This window comes from Neodiprion lecontei, chromosome 5 (genome assembly GCF_021901455.1).
Source record: "Neodiprion lecontei isolate iyNeoLeco1 chromosome 5, iyNeoLeco1.1, whole genome shotgun sequence".
Classification (NCBI taxonomy): Eukaryota; Metazoa; Arthropoda; class Insecta; order Hymenoptera; family Diprionidae; genus Neodiprion; species Neodiprion lecontei.
This window is the reverse complement of record NC_060264.1, coordinates 23,388,543-23,409,942: the sequence shown is the minus strand read 5'-3', so window position 1 is coordinate 23,409,942 and position 21,400 is coordinate 23,388,543. Positions and strand designations below refer to the sequence as shown.

Genomic DNA, 21,400 nt, shown 5'->3' with positions numbered 1-21,400 from the left:
TTATACATCTTTATACCGATTCCAGCTTCCCGAATTCGTCGTCAAACAATTTAGCTTAGAATGACAAGGCATATCAGGATTGTAAAATTTCCACTCGGCACGCGACGCGTGGTACTGGAGAGGCTTCGCATTTCGCGCATCGCAGTAACATCACGATTTCCGACGGTTGTCTGCGAGTGTCGCCTGATGTAGTGGAAAAAGTATGTAAAAATAAATGAATCTGACAGAAAAGTACACGATATAGCGGTCTATGTTTAAATAATTGTTGCATGCGATCGTTTAGGAAAGTCGAAGTTCGTGTATGTAACTATACACGGTGCAGATGTGCACATGTCGACATCAGTACCAACTGAGAACCGCGTGTACAGTACGATTATATACGAACGCGAGAGTTGCAATTCAATATACGTAATTTAATCGAGTCGCGACCACTACTCAACTACTTTAACGCGTGCCCGCGTTAAGTGTCACGTAAATTGTCGACGCGAGAGCATGGCTGAGCGAGTTACTATGATAACAATGGGTATACATCCATTACAATTTGCTTTACCTCCATAAATGTAATCGTAAATGTAATGTAGTCGTAATTCGTACGCGACGATAACGGGTACAATTCCGACGACAACTTTATCTGTCCACGATAAGCGTACAGTAACGAAATTAAGTAAATTCAATATATCACACGTACGTAGGTACATTAATTTTTTACGCTAATTATCGTAAACGGACGCACAAACACGAACAGGTATATTGATACCGAGGCAAACATGTCGTGTTGAAAGGTACTCGTCAAGATCAACTGTTAATTATATTGCAGGATAGAACTTCGGCGATAAGGAGAGATCTGTAAAGCTCAGATCTCGTTCACGCGGCACCTGCAATCCGCAACATGTATTCTTACGCATTGAAATACGTGTCATGGATGTGCACATTCATACTTCCACGTCAAGACGGTAACATCTACTTTGACAAAGAGCGGGGTTTATCAAGGAGCTCGAATCCGACATAGCGATAAGCAATGGGTCTATTCCAACATACCTAAGTGTACAGAGGATAAGTGAGAGAGTTAGCACTGGAATGCACGACTGTGATGTAACTATCTATAACGCTCCCACGCTCTGCGGCTGCCGGCTCGTCGATCCTAACCACGGGCTATTCACTGTATAATATAATATATGTATACTGTTACAGTTATATATATATATATACATACACACGAAACACATCTGACATACCTACATGTATATCAGTTTGCCGCGGAGTGTCGAGACAACCACGAGGTCGACGGTTCGATGTCGATTGACCACGGAGCAGTATCACACTGTGATCGCACTGAAACTGAACTATCGTCCGATCGACGGCGCAGGCAATGGACCCCAGCGATTGCGACGAGGTCGCGAAAGATCCTTAAACTTATTCTTCTTACGCGTGGTCAAATTTAATTTTATAATATAGATTCCTTTATGAGAATGAAATGTACACGAGCCATGGTAAACACGCTATAATTGTATCACACACTTCGGAATACATACGTCCAATGTGTTTTTTGCACAGCCATCTCTAAGAACCAATTGCGCTACCCGCGCGACCCTGCAATCGCATCCCACACACATATTGACAGCCATCTTGGATTTTAAACTAATCGCATTCGAGATCATTTGGCGCACATTTTAAAGTGTGGAAATCTTCGCATGATGTATGTATAGCGTTGATAGCGTTGCACATTATGAAGATGGCTTCCATTGGCCTCACAGTCAAATATGATCAGCGCTAAACGGAACGAAAATGCGTCCGTCGGAGAAACATACCTTATCTTATTTCGTCATGATATAAAAAAGTCAGAATTAGAGTCCCTGGTTTTATAGGGACTCTAGCCAGAATGTAAATAGTAATGGAACGATAATGGCGTCGTTTTGCTGAATGCTTCACACGCATATGCTTTGATGGCACAGTGTAAGAATAAGTGGTCATGAAAACGCATTTTTCCAGTATCTTTATTTCGTGGGTGTTTGGTCATATCATTTCTGCTCACGAAGCCGTTTATTTGTCAGGTGCAATTCTCGATTGCCTCGTTGTTACAGTATAGTAAAATGGGAAGACTGCTGTGTCCCGACTGTCAGCATGGGTATCGGCATTCGGAAACACCATATCGTTGTTAGGTTCTCTCAAAGATCGTAATTTATTTAGAAAGTGGTCTTGACGAATTGTATGTTGATGTTAACTTTTGCATGGATACAAAGTGTTCCGAAAGACGGTTTAAATTTTCGCAGGCAGTGGCTTTTCGGCGCATCTGACACTTGGACTCAACTCGTAAACTTTACATTAGTAAAATAATCATACATCCAACTCGAGTTGCACCACCGTCTATCTTACACCGTGTCCATTACCGATTTCAATGCACGGCGTCTTATCTATACCAATATTATGTATACTAATGTTATCGATACTAATGTGTGAATATATAAAGTGTTCTTCCTCTTCGAGCACAACTTGTAAGAATGTCTGTAAGTGTGTTTACATTTTGGAATCTTACGCTTCTTGGTGCGAAGCTCGTAAGACAGTCAATGACCGCGGCTAGGTGGTCTAGTGGAGTAAGGCTCCGGTAAAGCATCGCTAGATACCAGGTTCGATTCCTGGCTCCGTCGTTAATTTTTCGAATTTACCAGTAGTTCAAAAATTATATACGTTTCACAATATCGATACTAATGTATAAAGGGGTAAAATTGTTTGGCGTATGTAAGGGGTAATCTCTGGAACTACTAAACCTATTTTAAAAATTCTTTCACTAATAAAAAGATAAACTATCCCTGAGGAACATTAGCTGTAATTCATTTTGATGAAAATAAGATTTTAGTTTTAATTCTCAATGTGTGTAAATTAAGTCGGAAGAAAAAGCATTGCTTGACTGTTTTATCGGTGTGCTGTAACCATAGGTATGGTTGGATATACGTGAAAACAATTTATACATTTAATTTAGATTTGTCGGATTTGTCTCAACGCTACTGGCAATCATGCGCCGCCTTATTATCGAATAATGCGCATCTCTACCGTTGAGGCGCCACTAGACTCTACTCCCGGCTTTGGGCGGCATAATTGAATCTTCCGTCAACGTAAATATACCGTATGAAATGCTCGGACCGTAAAACATGAAATATTAAACCAATCAGCAGCAACTCGGGAATAAAATAATGTTAAGAAAACTAGGAAGGATTAAACCACAAAAGAAATTTTTTTTTTGTATCGACTTATCCTATAAGTACAATGTTCTATTTTGGCACAAAAACAACTGAAAAATTAGCAGACTTGAGCTCAGGAGGATTAGGAAGGCTTTGACAGCTGAAAATGGGGTGAAAATTTCATTCGCGTTTATGAAGAATTGAAAAAATGTCCGCATTTTTTCACATTTTTAAGTTGTTTGCCACATTTTTATGGATGAAAATCTGTGGTACTTATAAAATGAATATTAATAATTAATGGAGATATTGAACATTGAAAACAACCGTGCATCTGAAATTCGGGCGTAGTATGTAGGTATGTTTACACGCGCTTCTCTCAAAACAACGCTTTTCATTAGTTCTACCACGATAACTCAAGGCCGCCAAGAACCCCAAAAATAACAATTTTCTCCACATGTTGAGCCAACGTGTGTTCTCTAGTGTAATCACTGAGAGCGCTAATGTGTGAACAACAAACATACTACGATAATCACGGTTCACGACTTCTGACCCCGACCGATAATTTCCCACTTCACCCGCTTTCCACAGTCTATATAACAATAGAAATAACCGAGGAATCTTATGTTCACTGTTAGTGCGTTACATCAATTCCTCAGTGAAGCTGTCCAACCCAAAAGTGTAAACAACGTCCAGTTCTGGGTCTGACAGGTACCCTTGTCACGTCCAAATTACATTCTGTTCACCAGCGGACAAAATTTTTGTGACAATGCTGAATTTAAGGGTAAGTTTTTAATGGTTTCCCAATTGGTGCCAATCAGATAACTAACTGTGGCTGAATAGCTCGTTGGCGGGAAACAATCAGACGGCTACTCGCGAGTGTCGTTTAACTTGTGTGCGATCCCGCTCGAAACATCTGTTTCAAACGATTTGCGGCCTCCCGATCCGAGGCCAGCTAGCGCGCAGAGACTAGCTTTTAGCGCGATCTGTGAGAGATTTGTCATAGAATACGCACAATCGAATGTATCGATAAAGAAGAGTGAAAAGATGATAAAAAAAAAATAATAATAATTTAGAAAACGGCAGAAACTCACAAGGGGAGTTTAATTAATTCGCTGACGACCAGCGGTCAGACAAAGCAAAAAGAAAAAAAACAACTGTCACGTAACTAGGGCAATCCATTTTCTTATCGCTGTTAGTTTACGAAGCGGGGATTTTTTTTCCGCGAGCCAACGATGACTTGGCGCTTCTGTCTCTACCGGTGATTTAGAGAGTATCACGGTCGAAGCCAAACCTACAATCGGCTTCAGATTCTTTCGTCAAGTGGGCGTGCACCGGGGTTTTCGGAGCAAGAAACTGTTCGTGAGGTGCCGGTATGCAGGCCAGCTTAAATTTGAAGATATCTTAACTGGGTGGTTCGGGTCGTCTTCTTTTTCTGATTTTGTTACAACTGTATACAGTGAGTACACCGCCTTACTAATCAAATGACCTAACCTACTTTAAGCAAAAAGCAAAACGTGACTTTGGATATGACGAAGCCGGACGATTGTTAATGTCACAGATATCGTTTGCATCTACTGAACATTATTTCAGGGACGTCAAAGTTATTACAATTTCCGACGTAGAATAACAGCAACACTTCGCGCGTGGATTCGTAGCCATACCTCGAAACGGGGTAACACACTTATGTGAACATCGACTAATTCAAGATTTTTCAAGGTCTCGATGGGTTCTAGGAAAGCATCCGTGAGAGCATATGGCTGTGTGTAATAGTTTTGCCACAAAAAATATTCTAAACCAATCGCAGGCGAAGCCGCAACGCACTACTAGTGAGTTATATAAAATTATGCCGCGAAAGCTTGTTCGGTATGTTTTTCCACTTCGAGTCATTTATTCTTCGTGATATTTGAGTGATTTTTACTCAGCCCGTGCACTAAACGCAGGCTTTCACAACGTAACGGGACGTAAACACAGTAATATAATTTCGGAAAGATCAAAGGTGTCGCGGTGTTCAGGCAAATGACTTGCCGTGCGAAAATCAAATTCCTGCGGACTCAACATGCGTCGTTTGTGCTGCTCGCAGGCGAGATCTGATAGGTCGACTCGAGTTATCAAATACCTACCATGTATCCTGTTGCGTAATTACCTTGACGGCGACGATCGATGATAGATATTTGAAAGAAGTCCTTGTCGGAATGTAATTCTACAATATACCACCAGTATGCGAATAACATGATTGCAAAACCCCTGCATAAAGCGATGCATAATTCTGGATGTATGGACGAATCATTGTTATTGTGTATTTCTCATCTCTAAATCATGGCCGAAGCCAAGATACTGTGTACTTTGAAATTTCGTTGAGCTCACTCGGGAATTCAACATACATCTACTATTCCGTATAATTTAACAATATGGGGAATATTTTCTTCTTGACTGATCAAATTACCTCGCTTCTAATTGTTGAACGACGCCGCTGAAACTGTGATTCTATTTAAACTGCGGCCACCGACTTTACTGCGAGATTTCGATAACGATTGCAAACTGCACATAAATCTATATCAGAATTACAAATTTCATCCCAGTTTGAGGGAGAAATTTTCGCACACGAAAGAAAGGTTTTGTGTGAATCTGCACCTGGCAATTGTGGGAAACTAGCACACGCCAAATCAATCTTTCATGATTATAAAAAGTATTTTATCTTATCGCAAATTTTTACAGAGCAAAAAATATATTCGAGGTTGCACGAAACGATGTGATAACAGGAAAAGGAAAAATTAATCTGATCGCAAATCTGACAGAATAGTAGTTTAATAAGACTTGCGTTCTTCACTGTTCTTTCGCATTCCAGACCGCAGTATTACCCAAAATTTCTGTCGATGTACGTACATGCATACTTTATGGTGATAAAGATTGAATTCATGTTTTCAAAAATCATGTGCGTTGTAAAATTCGTTGTACAATTCGCCGTTTCTGCTAGATTCTTGTCGGGATTTAGCGCGAAAAGAAAACGTGCAGAGCAGAAACGTGCGTGTGACATTTCACACGTTTTCTTCATCATCTTGCGCATAATACTGAAACATTTAGAATTGTCTATGGGTGTGTAATATCTGTCGAGCCCGTAATCAACGCGGAGAAGCGCGAGTCGTGTTGTTTGCTCGTTATCTTTTTGTTTTAAGGCTACCACGGTCGATCGCTACATTTATGTGTAAAACGAAATGTGATATAACAGTTAGTACAGCATTATGGAAGCAGTTTCTCCTAAGGAAACAAAGCGCGCGTACTCCTATACAGATGAGGAAATCGTATACCTTGTACACGAATGACGTCACAGCCAGCCCGCAGTGACACAGCACAAATTCGTTAGATTAATTGAACGGATGTATACACAGTCAAAAAAACATTCTCGCCAAGGCCGGCAGATCATCTCAATATTTTGAATTACTTATAAGTGATGGAAAAAAAAAAAATGTGATCAGAGTAGGTGAAATTTCCGTAAATCACACAGATAGTAGAAATTATATAATTAATATTTACCATATTCCACTAGCGGGTGATAAATATTGTCCGAGTATTAACAGTGTGCACCGAGATAACAAAATTCATAAACTCTTAGTAAGAATTACACATCGAAAATGATAGCATTGCTAATTCGCCTTATCAGATTATTACGTACAAATCTTATAACTCTGCAACATCTTTTGCACAATAAAGTAGTACTTCCTCTTACCATCAATAGCTTGAATAAAATACTAATTTAGATGAACTTGGTTATAGGAGGAAAAGCATTTCGGCTTATTACTGATTTTTCAAGGACGAAAATACTGATTTTAATTACTTTACTTACTCTTTATTTCAAAGAAACACAAAGTATCACGTTAATCATAAAGTGATGTTGGAAAATATTTCTTTTTGCGGTAAGCATTGTGTTGGATGTAATCCTTGGTTGTTGATTAAATAGTTTTCAGTATAGCCTCTACATAAATGAACAGAGATAAGGTTTTACTAGTTCACAATATTGCGTTTCAAGGTCCTCTTTAAATCCTTTGATATTTGATATCTTTCATAAAGCAAATTTTGATTTTCCTAACATCCATGTATTATAAATTGTAACTTTAACAATATTTTGGCGAGTATTTTACAGCAGATTTTATTTCCAACTGCAATTGTGAATCTTTTGTGAACTTTTTTTCATCTGTTTGACTAATAGACGATTTATTTATCATTATCGCGAGATTACGATTGTATATATTATGAGGCTCTCAATATACATAGTAAAATAATACACTTTCATGCACAATTTTATTCGTAGATCAGAAATTATAGAATAGTTTTACATTTTAAACGAATTACATTTTCTCTACGAAAAACTTCCTCATAAGTATGTAAGTTTACCTTATATAATTTCGTGACATGAAAATTGTTATCTGCGCGTATATTCACATGTCACACCGATGTATGTTGTTATCTCTGGTAACGCGCGTCACCTACTCATCGCGATCGGATATATAATCGTTGACGGAACCTGGATTTATTCAACTCTCTTAGTCTCTTTTACGGCGAAGAGGCGGTCGTGCCACAGCGATTCGTCCAAAGAAACGTGCCCACTTTATCATACCGCGTCAGATATTGTTCACCTACCTATACGACGGGATAACGTCAGAAATTATCTTCTGCAGCTTCTGTATTTGCAATGGATTGACCATACAGTCTCAATTATAGTTTTGGTAGAACGGCAAGTGGGGGTTTTTGGAAATTCTTTTTCTTTTGTGTGTTTTCACAGTTGCTGAGCAATCAGCCCGGTGGATACAACACTTTGACAGACGTCATGGACGGCAGAGAGCAGCAGGAAAAGGTGAAGAATCCACGGGCGAAGGCCAACTGTCTCAGCGCTCTTACTTTTTCGTAAGTCAATAGATATATGTTTGTAATATTGCTTCTCGGGCATGATTAAAATTATAGTTTTAAATATATTTTTTTCCATACGGGCGTAAAATAGGCCCTTTATCTTACATCTAAAGTGGATGGGAAATTTATTATGTTGAGCGTGAACATCATTACATTACCTCCTTAGGGAGGTAATATCCATTATTATACTCCCAAGGGAGATAATGGATAAAAAAAAAAATGGAATATTCGGATAATCGTGATGAGCAGTGATAGTATATTGTGTCACAAGGGATGAAAGTTAGCGATTGCGACGAGTGCGATGTTTGCGTCCGAAAGAAACGAGGGCGGCAATCGCACGAGGTGCGATCGCCAACTTTTGGCTCGAGTCACACACGATAGTTTTTATAACAAGTGAAAAAAAAGTGGTGGAAAAGTGGTAAAAAAATCTACCATGGGATTAAAGCGAAGCAATTGTGGACTGCGCATTCGCGAACCTATCTTTACAAAACTGAGATGAAATTGGCTACTTTCATCCCGCTAAACTGCTACGCAAAGTCCCACTTCTCATGCACGTGTGATAAAAATAAAACTGAATCATTTTGTTTGCCAGTCATTGTTCTTTTGATTAATTCATATAAGTGAAATCAAATATGAAACGTAATTATTTTATTTTTCTCTACATGCACCAAAATGGGTCTATACGTGTACTATTAAAACAATCAGCACAAACCTCTGACAGTGTATGTTTTTCCTTTCTTTCAAATTTCTTTCCTTGTATTTGAACACAGATGGATCCTGGGCACCTTCTGGCTCGGCTATAAGCGTGACCTCGAGGTCGAAGATCTATACACTCCGCTGAAGGAGCATACGAGTGGCCTCCTCGGGGAGAAGATAACGAAGACATGGGAGAACGAGATTCAGAGACTGACCGCCAAGCGGGATTCGAAGAAGAGCAAGGCCAAGGGCCCGAAAGAAGACGAAGACGAAGATGAGCCGGTGCATCCGAGTCTACTGCGGGTGCTAATAAAGGTCTTCGGCGCCGAGACCCTGTTCTACGGCGTCATCCTAGCCGTCCTCGAGATAACGATGAGGTAAGGATGATCTGGTACATCCAAGTTTCCATACAGAATATCTAGATGCCGGAGCATGGCACCCTTGGTTCGTACGAAAATAATACATGTATACAATTCGTGTGGTACATAACGGCACCCGATATTTGGCTGATTGTAATTATAATGAGCACGGGTATATACCTATATACGCAGGTTGCAGCAACCAAGATTCCTCGCCCTGGTTCTCCGGCACTTTGCCCAAGAACTGAGCCGTCGGCGTTTGACCCCAGTACCCAACCTGCAGAATGCGACTGGGATCGAGTCCATTTACGACCGAGATCATACAGCCAGATCGTTAAGTTCTCCGAGCGCGGAGTCCACCCCTTTTACCCCTAAAATATCGTTTTCGGTTGATAATACATTTCTCGAATTTTATATCCGTACCAAGAATCTTGGGTTGTGATATAGATTTCTTTCGTGGTTCGTAGGGCTTGTTTATGACACTAGTACTTGTTCCTGTGTGTTCAAACCGTCCGCCCTGACGCACGCCTAACTGTGATAAATGATATTTCAAACACCGTGGTTTATCGTAACTATCACCTTGGCTCGAGACAATAAGATAGCTACTTGCAGCAGAGCTTATTTTCAAGGCCTGACTTTCAATGATATGAGACATAAGAAACAAATGTTACAACCCAATATCATTTTATATCATGATTGGTATTCACTAATCCAGTACCTCCGAAATAAGCAATTTCTCCTTCGTGTGCTACGACTTAACAGATTTTCCAATTGCCTGCACAGCTCATAATAATATCTGCGTGTCATTTATCGTCACCAAGTAAATCGATTTATTATTATTATTATTTTTTAATATAACCTACCGTACGTGATAAAAGTTGACAGTTATTTGACATATTTTGTACGATCTGATCTTACACCTAGAGTGTGTATATGAGGTATTACACACCATTTCACCTAATCGGTGAAGGTCACCGACGCCGATCTTGGTGTCAATTTTTTTCTCAATTCGTCTATCGAAAAAAAAGAACACGTGTTCGGCCGTTTTTCGATTAGGCCACCTGTGTCGATTTTATGAATTTGCCGATTTTTCAACTTTTTCGAAACAGAGTTTTTTCAACTGGTTCTATCTTCAAGAGCTTTCATTCTTTTCAAAAAATGATACAGGTATAAAATGTGTCAATAAGTCCGAGCTTTCTGAAAAAAATATTTGAAAATTTTTCCAACCACACAATTCTAAAATTTTTACGGAAAAAAAAGAAAATCAAAATTATTTCAATTGCGACACCTTCGATTTTCCTGAAACTTTTTACTTGCATTCGACCAGTTACAATCAAGTTTTTCTCCAAAGGAAATTATGGATTTCCGATTCGTTCGGGAGTTACACCATCATAAGTGCCGAAAAATTGGAAATATTTTACGGAAATCAATCTTAACTTCGATCAGACAAGTTTTCATGTTATAAAAATATATGTTTGCTGAAAAAACAACTTTTCGGAATATCCCAAACAATATAAATAAAAACGAGATCACAATTTTTCTTACTTCTTTCTCTAAATATAAATACAATTTTGTATATATATATATATAATTTACATTTATTCACAATATATATAAATATAAATACAATATTTAGAAATTTTCTACCTGAAAATATATTTGGCATAGAAAAGAAAAATTGTGATCTCGTTTTTATTTATATTGTTTGGGATATTCCGAAAAGTTGTTTTTTCAGCAAACATGTATTTTTATAACATGAAAACTTGTCTGATCGAAGTTAAGATTGATTTCCGTAAAATATTTCCAATTTTTCGGCACTTATGATGGTGTAACTCCCGAACGAATCGGAAATCCATAATTTCCTTTGGAGAAAAACTTGATTGTAACTGGTCGAATGCAAGTAAAAAGTTTCAGGAAAATCGAAGGTGTCGCAATTCAAATAATTTTGATTTTCTTTTTTTTCCGTAAAAATTTTAGAATTGTGTGGTTGGAAAAATTTTCAAATATTTTTTTCAGAAAGCTCGGACTTATTGACACATTTTATACGTGTATCATTTTTTGAAAAGAATGAAAGCTCTTGAAGATAGAACCAGTTGAAAAAACTCTGTTTCGAAAAAGTTGAAAAATCGGCAAATTCATAAAATCGACACAGGTGGCCTAATCGAAAAACGGCCGAACACGTGTTCTTTTTTTTCGATAGACGAATTGAGAAAAAAATTGACACCAAGATCGGCGTCGGTGACCTTCACCGATTAGGTGAAATGGTGTGGAATACCTCATATATTCTTACTCATGCACCGTACAGGGTTGTCCAGCCATTGTTTCTCGGACGCTTGCTGCGATACTTCAGCACGACAGACGGCAGCGACGTGTCGACGCTTGAAGCTTACCTCTATGGTTTAGGGGTCGTGATTTGTTCGGGGGCGAACATATTCATCCTTCATCCGTATATGATGGCGATATTGCACATGGGAATGAAAATCCGGGTCGCTTGTTGCACCCTGATATACAGGAAAGCGCTGAGACTGTCGAAAACCGCCCTGGGTGAGACGACAATTGGTCAGGCTGTGAATCTGCTTTCTAACGATGTAAACAGATTTGACGTCGCGATCGTATTCTTGAACTACATATGGATCGCACCCCTAGAGACGATCATCATCAGCTACTTCATGTGGGCCGAAGTCGGAGTATCCGCGATCATCGGCGTGGCGACGCTTCTCATGTTCATACCCCTCCAAGGTATATGCAAAAGTCGTGTAGACACTGTATGCGCGCAAACATAATGCGGGCGATGCGTGATTTGCGAAGCACAGCGTTTTATACAAATTGTAATGTTACTATATCTATTTATGCTTACAGGATATTTGGCAAAGCGATCATCCGTCCTGAGGTTGCGAACGGCGCTAAAAACTGATGAGAGAGTAAGGCTCACGAACGAAATAATATCCGGAATTCAAGCGATAAAGATGTACACATGGGAGAAACCATTTGGGGACTTAATCCAGAAGGCTAGAAAGTAGGCGATTCTTATTAATTGGTTATGTGGAAATATGGTTCTCAGGAATACATCCAATACATCCAATATATTCATTTTTTTCTCGGCAATAGACGAGAGATAAAGGAAATAAGGCTCATGTCGTACATCAGGGGTATAACGATGTCCTTCATAATTTTCAACACGAGACTAAGCCTCTTCATAACCATAGTCGCCTATATTTTAATGGAGAATAATATCACTGCGGAAAAGGTGTTCATGCTGACAGCCTACTACAATATCTTACGGCAAACTATGACCGTGTATTTTCCTCAAGGTACGCGCAAGACAAGAGGCGTATTTGTTACACCTATGGGAACATATGCTATGTATATTCACGTACCCCGTTTTAGTAAAGACTAAACGACCGTTGCATATTGCAGGAGTTACGCAAACCGCCGAAGTCATGGTTTCCGTCAAACGTCTCCAGACTTTCATGAGATACGATGAGGCGGTTGTAGTCAAGAATCCCCAATCCACGGACAAATCTGATGAGCATGGCCAGGGGTCCATCAAAATAGACAACGTATCAGCGAAGTGGGTGGAGAACTCGTCGGAAAATACTCTTGTCAATTTGAATATAAATGTGAAACCCGGTCAGCTGGTTGCCATCGTCGGACAAGTGGGATCCGGCAAAACTAGCCTCCTCCACACGATTTTGCGCGAGTTGCCACTTTCTTCCGGTACCGTCAAGGTCGGTTCACAGCGATTTCAGCTTTATGCCCGCCAACGAAGTCTGACATCCGCTGATCGTTTTAGGTTAACGGCAGCGTAGCCTACGCCAGTCAGGAGCCTTGGCTCTTCGGTGGTTCGGTCAGACAGAATATACTTTTCGGGCGCAAAATGGATCCGCGACGATACGACAAAGTGGTCAAGGTGTGCCAGCTGAAGCGGGACTTTACCCTCTTCCCCTACGGCGACAAAACAGTTGTTGGCGAGAGGGGGGTCAGTTTATCCGGTGGTCAACGCGCGCGGTAAGACGGCTTATAGTTCTCGACTAAACTAGATCCCCGTTACTTTTCGACAGAACAATCAAGCCGCTGGTGCGGTACGGTTTTCCTGTATACAGAAAAATACATATGAGTTATTGTTTACTCGTTCCCATAGAATAAACCTGGCAAGAGCAGTTTACGCGAACGTAGACATATACCTGATGGACGATCCGTTGAGTGCTGTTGACGCTCACGTCGGCAAGCACATGTTCGACGAGTGCGTGGATGGATACTTGAAAGAAAAAACTCGCATTATCGTCACCCACCAGCTGCAGTATCTCAAACACGTCGATCAGATAATTGTGTTGAAAGATGGAGCCATATGGGGACAAGGGTAACGTATAACTAAAGTTATATTAGAAAGCTGTAACTGTATACTACATGCACGAGTTGACAGGGTGGTTCGAAATAGCCAGAAATTATACTATAATCGATTTCTGCGTTTTGCGCGGTATCTGAAATCTATACTTTAATTCACCTTATCGGAAGTTTCTACCTTCAGAACATACCAAGAGCTTCAAAAATTAGGATTGGACTTCGGCCAGGTACTCGAGCCGCCTGAGGAAAATAAACCCGAACAACGACCGCTGAGTCGATTGATTTCGCGGCACTCCAGCATCTCCTCGGTAGATTCGATCGGTATGGGGGACATGATAGAGCAGGAGGCGCCCCTGGAGGTAAGTTCATCGGTTGTTCCTAATTGTCAGAATTAGAAAGTACAGGCTATCGACTGATGACTAATAACAGTGTTTCCCCTCCAGGAGGCAGAGGTACGCAGTTCTGGTACAGTTGACGGGAAGGTGTATGCGGCCTACCTCAATTCCGCTGGCAACTGGTGCGCCATATCGGCAATACTATTCCTCTTCTCCCTCAGTCAGGTTTTTGCGAGCGGTGGTGACTACTTCCTTTCCACGTGGGTTAACCTGGAAGAAGCAAATGTGAGTCTCATGTCGCGGAATGAAAATACGCGCACTGAAATTAATTTTCGCTTATGTGCTCACTTTCTGTTTCACAGGCAGGGCTCATGGACTGGGATAGCTGGCTGAGCCGCGACATCTGCATATACATATACACCTTTCTGGTCGTCGGGACGGTCGTATTAACTCTTCTCCGGTCATTCTCTTTCTACGGTATGGCGATGCGGGCCTCGAAGCGCCTTCACGATAGGATGTTCCGTGGCATAAGTCGTGCTACGATGCGATTCTTCAATATGAACTCATCCGGTCGGATACTGAACCGTTTCTCGAAAGACATGGGAGCGGTCGATGAACTCCTGCCCACGGCCATGATCGACTGTGTGCAGATCGGATTGGGGCTGATCGGCGTCATTGTTGTTGTCGCAATAGCCAATCCTTGGCTGATGATACCCACCGTCGTTATTGGCTTCATATTTTACCTATTCCGCATAATCTACATGTCCACGAGCCGCAGTGTGAAACGACTAGAGGGTGTCAGTCAGTATCAATGCCGTATTATCATTTAATTGCCTAATTGTCGTCGCGCCGTAGTCGCAAAAACTGATCGGCCTCTTTTTTCCCTCCACACGATAAGCTCGGTCCCCGGTCTTCGCTCACCTAAACGCGACGCTCCAGGGACTGACGACGATCCGGGCGTTTCAAGCCGGCGAAACACTCACGGCGGAGTTCGACCACCACCAGGACCTCCACTCCTCTGCCTGGTTCATATTTATAGCCTCGGCTCGTGCCTTCGGCTTCTGGCTGGATATCGTCTGCGTAATATACATAGCTTTGGTCGTCTTCAGCTTCCTCGTGTTACCAGATATGCAGGGTTCGGCGGGCGGTAGCGTCGGCCTGGCCATTACCCAGAGCATCGGTCTCACGGGAATGTTCCAGTGGGGCATGCGGCAGAGCGCCGAGCTCGAAAATCAGATGACATCCGTCGAGCGTATCTGCGAGTACAGGTAAGGCGACCGCGACGCTGGGACTAGTCTCACAACCATGAAATTTCTAATTATATGTATATCATTTGGCTAAATTCCTCTCCTATACTCAGCGTCGTCGACCAGGAACCGCCGTTGGAGAGCACACCGGAAAACAAGCCTGACCCAAAGTGGCCCGCCCACGGGAAAGTCGAGTTCAAGAAGCTCTCGATGCGGTATGGGCCTGAGGAGCCGGATGTACTGAAGGACCTGGATTTCGTCGTCTTGTCGCGGGAGAAAATCGGTATCGTGGGCAGGACGGGCGCAGGAAAGTCCTCCTTGGTTTCGGCGCTCTTTCGATTGGCTTATATAGACGGCGACATAGTAATAGACAGCGTTGAGAGCAGTAAGCTCGGCCTGCACGACCTTCGATCGAAGATAAGCATCATCCCTCAAGAGCCGTTCCTCTTCTCCGGGTCTCTGAGGCGAAACTTGGATCCCTTCGACGAATATCCGGATAGCGCGTTGTGGCAAGCGCTCGAGGAAGTCGAGCTCAAGGAGATGGGTCTCGAATCCAATATCGCGGAGGGCGGCTCGAATCTCAGCGTTGGTCAGCGGCAATTGGTGTGCCTGGCGAGAGCAATCATTCGCAACAACCCCGTACTGATACTCGATGAAGCGACGGCCAACGTCGATCCTCGTACCGACGAGCTTATCCAAAAGACGATTCGCATCAAGTTCGCCAATTGTACAGTACTCACAATCGCTCATCGCCTGAACACGGTAATGGACAGTAACAAAGTTTTGGTCATGGACGCTGGATTTGTTGTGGTAAATACATTGGTTACATTTTTTTATGCTTAATCCTCCACGGTCGAAAATACAAACTTATAATTGTGGAAAAATTTCTTCTCTTTTCAGGAATACGATCATCCGCACGTGCTGCTGCAAAAGGAGAACGGATACCTCCGCAGCATGGTGGATCAGACGGGTAAATCGATGGCGGACACGCTGACCGTGATCGCCCAGAAAAACTACGATTCATCATTCGCGTAGTCCAGGATTACAATTAGATACTATACATGATCACCGTTTAAATAAATTTCCGACATATGTTATTGTTAACTGTGCTACGCTACGTTCGAGATACATTTCCGAGTATTGGACTAAAGCAAGTTTACTCTGATCCTTAGAAAATGTTTTGTATTATTGGGCCACAGATTAGTAATTGTCTGCGGATGGCCCCTATCGTCAGCAGTGCACGGGAGGGAGGAAAAGAAAGTGACAGTTATTTACCCAACTGAGATTTTACAAGTCAGGATAATAAGTTCAATTTTTACTGTACATATCTATACATATATGTGTATATATAGCATGTATAATAGAGTACTTCGGTTAAGACGACTATTTTTTTTTCCACTCCATAGACGAAATATCACTCTAAACATATAAAAAAAAAATTCCCACCAAAGCCTAGCTCTTAATTTTAATTTTAAGTACTCGCTAAATGAATTTGAAATTTTCCCATTTAATTAACACGTAGAAATAATTTTTTTTTTTGTCAATTATCTATAGCATTGCGAGTTTTCATACTATTTAATTGACCATGGCCGGAAGTTTTAGAGGGATCCTTCCTCTTTAAAAGTTCCTAGAGCTAATTTAGAATTTATGAAGTATCTCGCCAGTAAAAAATTGTAAAGTTGATTTTTGCTAAAAAATTATGGTTTTTTTCATTTTTCTCCTAAACTACTAACTTTACAGCAAAATTGTAAAGAACCTTTTTTGTAGAGAATTTAATTTCCTACAAAAAAGTTTCATCAGCTGAAACTGTAGAACTGATAGTTTCCAATATAAAATTAAATAATCATACGAAAACTATAAATATCACTATTTTATCCGCATATTTGACAATTTTTATACCCAAATTGTTATAAATGTAATAAAATAGACGTGATTGTAATGTATCTTGATCTTCAAATGTCTTCACCCGACGATTCTGAAGTCTTTGCCAATTACTGCTACTCTCAACCAGAGAACATAGGTTTGTCCTCCAACTGTTTTATTGACCACTTTTTTGTATTATTTACATTAACATTTAATGATTTTAATATTCTCGATAAGATTTTTCCAATCTAGCTATTTATTGTGATTAATCAATTAAAAAAAAAAAAGTGAGGCATCGGGGAATCGAACTCAAAACTTTCAATTCTTCCATGTACATCGTATAAAACTCTAAAACTTCCGGCCATGGTCAATTAAATAGTATGAAAACTCGCAATGCTATAGATAATTGACAAAAAAAAATTATTTTTACGTGTTAATTAAATGGGAAAATTTCAAATTCATTTAGCGAGTACTTAAAATTAAAATTAAGAGCTAGGCTTTGGTGGGAATTTTTTTTTATATGTTCAGAGTGATATTTCGTCTATGGAGTGAAAAAAAAATAGTCGTATCAAACGAAGCACCCTAATGTATAATACAGTGTGCATTCGTGCATATTTGCCCTTGCACACGCGTAGCGAATGTAATTTACATAATAATTCATATATGGTGCTACAGACGGACGGAATACGATAAACTCCATCCGACTTAAGTACACGATTTTGTAATTAATTAGGTAGAAAAATAGAACAAATTATTTGTATCAATAAAGGCTACAAACACTGCGCATATCATCAAGCCACGTGTGATTAACTCTCGAATCCTGCACGTTGGAGGCACGTATCACGTCAATTGCGAGACATTCGAGCTTGTGAATACTGATCGTTGAATCGGGTTTGAGAGAAACGCTAGTAGTTTCAGAAAAATGCTTTCATATTGTTCAATGATATCCTAGTTTGATAATAATACAATCGTACTTGCATTCTCTTCTTTTGAACCGTCTTCTATACATACACACATACATACCTATACGCACATACTTGTACCTCGACTTACACCATCACTTCGGACAAACTACTAAAACTACACTCGCGTTTTTTGTCTATAACATATATTTCTGTTTTTTTCAAGATGTACTTTACTTGCAAATATTTGTCCTAAAATATGCGCGTTATACATGCTGAGCAAATTTTTTATCAGTCAAAACACGCTGTTACATATTACAATTTATAATACTGATGGTAAAGAGACTACCACATGCGACGATACATAAGTATACGATATATCTGAGATTCGAGTACGCTACTGTGATATTTATTGTCTTAACTGTCGGATAGAATAGATCTTTAATCTGAGGTTCGTTTCCGATAGTTCAATGGTCGACGACGCTTGATTAATAGATAAAAAATATGCCTCAAAAGAGATTAATTTTAGCATAAAAATTAAACTTCTAGTTCGAGTCCCCAAGGATTAGTTTGAGAATAAAAGATGAACTTGTTGCTATTCGACAGTGGCTGTAAAAAATTTTCTCATATCAAAGATTCACTCATCCACAGAGTAGCGCATAATCTGTCCTACGATATATATTTATACATATCACGGTCGATGTGACGCTTGTATTATAATATAAATAATAAAAACTAAATAAATACACAGAAAACCATACGCTATGGGTTTCGGTATAGTATGTACACACACAGTAAACAAATTACGTAGGTTTTTACCGAAAATTAGGAAGAAAAATCTAGACTGAAAGCAGTTGTTTCGCGATGCTTTTCATTACCATGAAATGGGAAGAGTTCGTTAATCTATCTGACAAACTTCCACGATCATCTGGAAAACGGCCAGGTGAAAAATCTGAAACTGATAGAACTTGGCAGTCAAATGAAAAAGTTTTAAAGGAAAAATCGGTACAAAAAAAATTCTGAAAAACAAAACATTTAGACTTTTTTAAATATAAATATATAAACTGGGCAAAACAATCTTTTATTTAGAAAAAGTATATGTTCGCCGGTAAAACATTGAAAATAATTTTATTCCCGGTAGAACTGGAAGTTCAAATTAAATGGGACATGGCAATTTTTCATGCCCATCGTTTCGTTGTAAAAGTCTGTAAGTTTTAGATTTTTTTCATCGAGCTGTTTCCGAGATCATCGCAGGAGTTTGTCAGACATTTTCTAAAATTCTAATTTTCGGATTTTAGAATTTCGAACTCGTAAAGATTTGTCGAAATTAGAAAAAGTGATTTTTGACCGAAACCAATACTTTTATTATATCACCAAAGGTCATGAAAAGTAGAAAAGTAAAAAAGATCAAAAAAATTAACGAAATAAAAGCGTTCACGAAGTAATTACGATGCAAGGAATACACTTTACGAACTTTCAGACCATCGAAAGAGTATTCAAGTCGTTCTAAAATTCTGCTGCGCGAGTCAATTTCTTACTGTAACAAAACGTGGAAGTGTTTTTTTTTCAGTTCTTACGTTATTTTCAACTTTAGGAATTTTTTTTCCATGGAAGCCTTGATGAGTCTCTTGTAATGAGAGTCTGTTTATAATATCTAAATATCTATAAAGTGTACACGTATATAATATGTTCACTATACTTGCAAAATATTTGTATGAAAAAATAGTGAAGATTCGTTTACTGAGGTTTGCGCTGATGAGAGGGTGTATGAACGTACACCTCGAATTCCATTATTTTTATTCACCCTTATTAGTGTGGCAATTTGCCGGTCTGCCGAAGTCTCTTCTGATACGTAACAACCGAGTTAAATCCAGGTTATGCGCCTATTCAGAAGCACCAGAAAACTGGCCACACTTAACTCGACAACCACAATCATCCGTCCTCTTATTGCGACACCGTTAGCGTAATCCGTAAGAATATTCTACTCCTGTTACGTCACATAAATTATAAGCAGTCCGATGAAGAAATAATTACTACATATAATAGCAATATCGAAAATTATGGTAGCGCTGCAACCCTCACGTGAGCATTCCGAATCAAGTGGAGTTACTTCTTAGCTCGGTTGTACTCCTTACTAGCGATCCGTGAAATCGTCAATTCAGCCTTGCCATAATCTCCCTGATGCCAGCACGACGTTCTGATGTATCATACAAGCACCTCGAGGCTCTCGCGAGACCTGGTAGTTGTCTGGGCACCGCTCTTCATTTGAACGATCAGCGCGACGGATTGCTGAGTCTTCCGAGCGCCGGGGCGAATGGGCGGCAGGCAGAGGCGCAACCTGCACCAGAACTTGACGAAGCCCGTTGTCTCGTCTTTGTCGCACCATCTCAGGGTTTTCACCCGTCCGATGCCGGCCCCTTCCTCGTACACGTGACGCGAAGACGCGAGTTTCGGTGCCGTCAGCGAGATCGGCAGATCTTTCAGCGCAACGACGATTACTCGGTTCAGTGGCAGGTGCAATGAAGCCAGCTGGCAGAAGACGGTTCGTAGGGTCGCGTCGTTCCAGGTGCTTCCCTGCACCGCAGCGGGACTCACGATGACGATCACACGCCTCGCTGTCTTGCTTTTGGGACCGATCTCGAGGGACCCTGGAGAGGACAGGGATATGAGTATACCACAGGGTGTCAAGAACACTGGACTAATTATGCCAATTGCACATGAACTTACAATTCCGGGTAATTTGCGACAGCTCCAGAGACGCACATTTGTAACAATATCTTGACTCCAAAGTTGGTATTATTACTCCAATGGCCAGACTCGCGTCCATTTCGTGATAACAGACAAGCGCGTCGCAGTCCCTGCCATCTGTGAAACGGGAGAATTGAAATAACTTCCCTTATTAATTATAGCTTCAGAGGTTGCGTGGTGGTAAGTATAGTTATAATAACGTGTAGTTGGATTTCTGGGTGAAAGTAATTATCATTAGCCACACTATTTTGAGGAGAAAAAAAACATGGAATTATTTGAAAATATTGTCACCATTTTCTTCTAGCGGTGAGAACCTATCGCGGAAAAACAGGGTGACCGGTAACCAGCATCGGATGTAGAAAGCTCCCAGGGAAAGAGTGCAGATCATGACCAGAGCAACAAGGAGCACAACTTTGCGCCAAGATCCAACCTGCATCCCGCGTATTGGCACTTCTGTGAATCAATCGTCGTTAAATTATGTACGTGCGCAGTAAAACAGTTACATGCAACTATAAATGTTCATCGATGTGATTGAGTAACAAGAAATTATTTCCAGTATCAAGATCTGTTTACTCACAATCAGTAATAATTCTACGTCTCATAAGTAATTATAATCGTACCTTCCGGTAATACAGATGCCGTTATGACTATAAGCTGGTCGATACTGTTGCTAACTTCGCATTTGTACTCCCCATAATCTTCGGCTCTCACATCCTTGATCACCAAATACGATCCAACGATTTGGTTATTTTCTCTGGAAAAGAAAATTCACACGCGTTTTATTAATTATCATGTCTATTATCATCATCATCATCATCATCATCATCA

General features: G+C 40.4%; 3 protein-coding genes and 2 long non-coding RNA genes across 16 annotated transcripts in view; 1 reads left to right on the top strand and 4 right to left on the bottom strand.

Annotated features, from left to right (window-relative positions):
- Positions 1 to 1,559, bottom strand: part of LOC107220813 (ATP-binding cassette sub-family C member 4) — an 11,428-nt gene extending 9,869 nt beyond the window's left edge. For 2 of the 9 annotated variants that reach the window (XM_046740363.1, XM_046740362.1), the window contains exon 1: positions 1,039 to 1,553. The gene's annotated coding sequence lies outside the window, so the exon portion shown is untranslated. Of the gene's footprint in view, positions 1 to 1,038 lie in introns of all 9 variants that reach the window. The other 7 variants (XM_046740367.1, XM_046740368.1, XM_046740375.1 and 4 more) reach the window with 7 other exon arrangements.
- LOC107220817 (probable multidrug resistance-associated protein lethal(2)03659) overlaps positions 1 to 18,811 on the top strand; it is a 19,136-nt gene extending 325 nt beyond the window's left edge. Inside the window, exons 2-16 of one of the 3 annotated variants that reach the window (XM_046740379.1) lie at positions 26 to 200; positions 7,954 to 8,075; positions 8,849 to 9,151; positions 11,439 to 11,872; positions 11,993 to 12,149; positions 12,242 to 12,444; positions 12,551 to 12,861; positions 12,927 to 13,141; positions 13,275 to 13,493; positions 13,662 to 13,836; positions 13,921 to 14,097; positions 14,175 to 14,613; positions 14,711 to 15,080; positions 15,173 to 15,869; positions 15,960 to 18,811. In XM_046740379.1, the coding sequence (XP_046596335.1) occupies positions 7,999 to 8,075; positions 8,849 to 9,151; positions 11,439 to 11,872; positions 11,993 to 12,149; positions 12,242 to 12,444; positions 12,551 to 12,861; positions 12,927 to 13,141; positions 13,275 to 13,493; positions 13,662 to 13,836; positions 13,921 to 14,097; positions 14,175 to 14,613; positions 14,711 to 15,080; positions 15,173 to 15,869; positions 15,960 to 16,094 (3,912 nt within the window). In that variant the 5' untranslated portion in view covers positions 26 to 200; positions 7,954 to 7,998 and the 3' untranslated portion in view covers positions 16,095 to 18,811. Of the gene's footprint in view, positions 1 to 25; positions 201 to 3,811; positions 3,958 to 4,315; positions 4,633 to 7,953; positions 8,076 to 8,848; positions 9,152 to 11,438; positions 11,873 to 11,992; positions 12,150 to 12,241; positions 12,445 to 12,550; positions 12,862 to 12,926; positions 13,142 to 13,274; positions 13,494 to 13,661; positions 13,837 to 13,920; positions 14,098 to 14,174; positions 14,614 to 14,710; positions 15,081 to 15,172; positions 15,870 to 15,959 lie in introns of those variants that run through there. The other 2 variants (XM_015659564.2, XM_046740378.1) reach the window with 2 other exon arrangements.
- Positions 7,121 to 10,017, bottom strand: LOC124294574. The gene is made up of 3 exons (XR_006904466.1): positions 9,314 to 10,017; positions 8,791 to 9,214; positions 7,121 to 7,811 (listed from the first exon to the last, which is right to left on the bottom strand). It is a non-coding gene; the product is annotated as an uncharacterized LOC124294574 (long non-coding RNA).
- On the bottom strand, positions 13,008 to 14,298 carry LOC124294573. Its single transcript, XR_006904465.1, has 4 exons — positions 14,161 to 14,298; positions 13,975 to 14,082; positions 13,318 to 13,855; positions 13,008 to 13,226 (listed from the first exon to the last, which is right to left on the bottom strand). It is a non-coding gene; the product is annotated as an uncharacterized LOC124294573 (long non-coding RNA).
- Positions 16,604 to 21,400, bottom strand: part of LOC107220818 (single Ig IL-1-related receptor) — a 21,951-nt gene continuing 17,154 nt past the window's right edge. For both annotated transcript variants that reach the window (XM_046740387.1, XM_046740386.1), the window contains exons 5-8: positions 21,193 to 21,326; positions 20,864 to 21,025; positions 20,552 to 20,689; positions 16,604 to 20,472 (exon numbers count right to left, since the gene is read on the bottom strand). In XM_046740387.1, the coding sequence (XP_046596343.1) occupies positions 20,030 to 20,472; positions 20,552 to 20,689; positions 20,864 to 21,025; positions 21,193 to 21,326 (877 nt within the window). In that variant the 3' untranslated portion in view covers positions 16,604 to 20,029. The remainder of the gene's footprint in view (positions 20,473 to 20,551; positions 20,690 to 20,863; positions 21,026 to 21,192; positions 21,327 to 21,400) is intronic.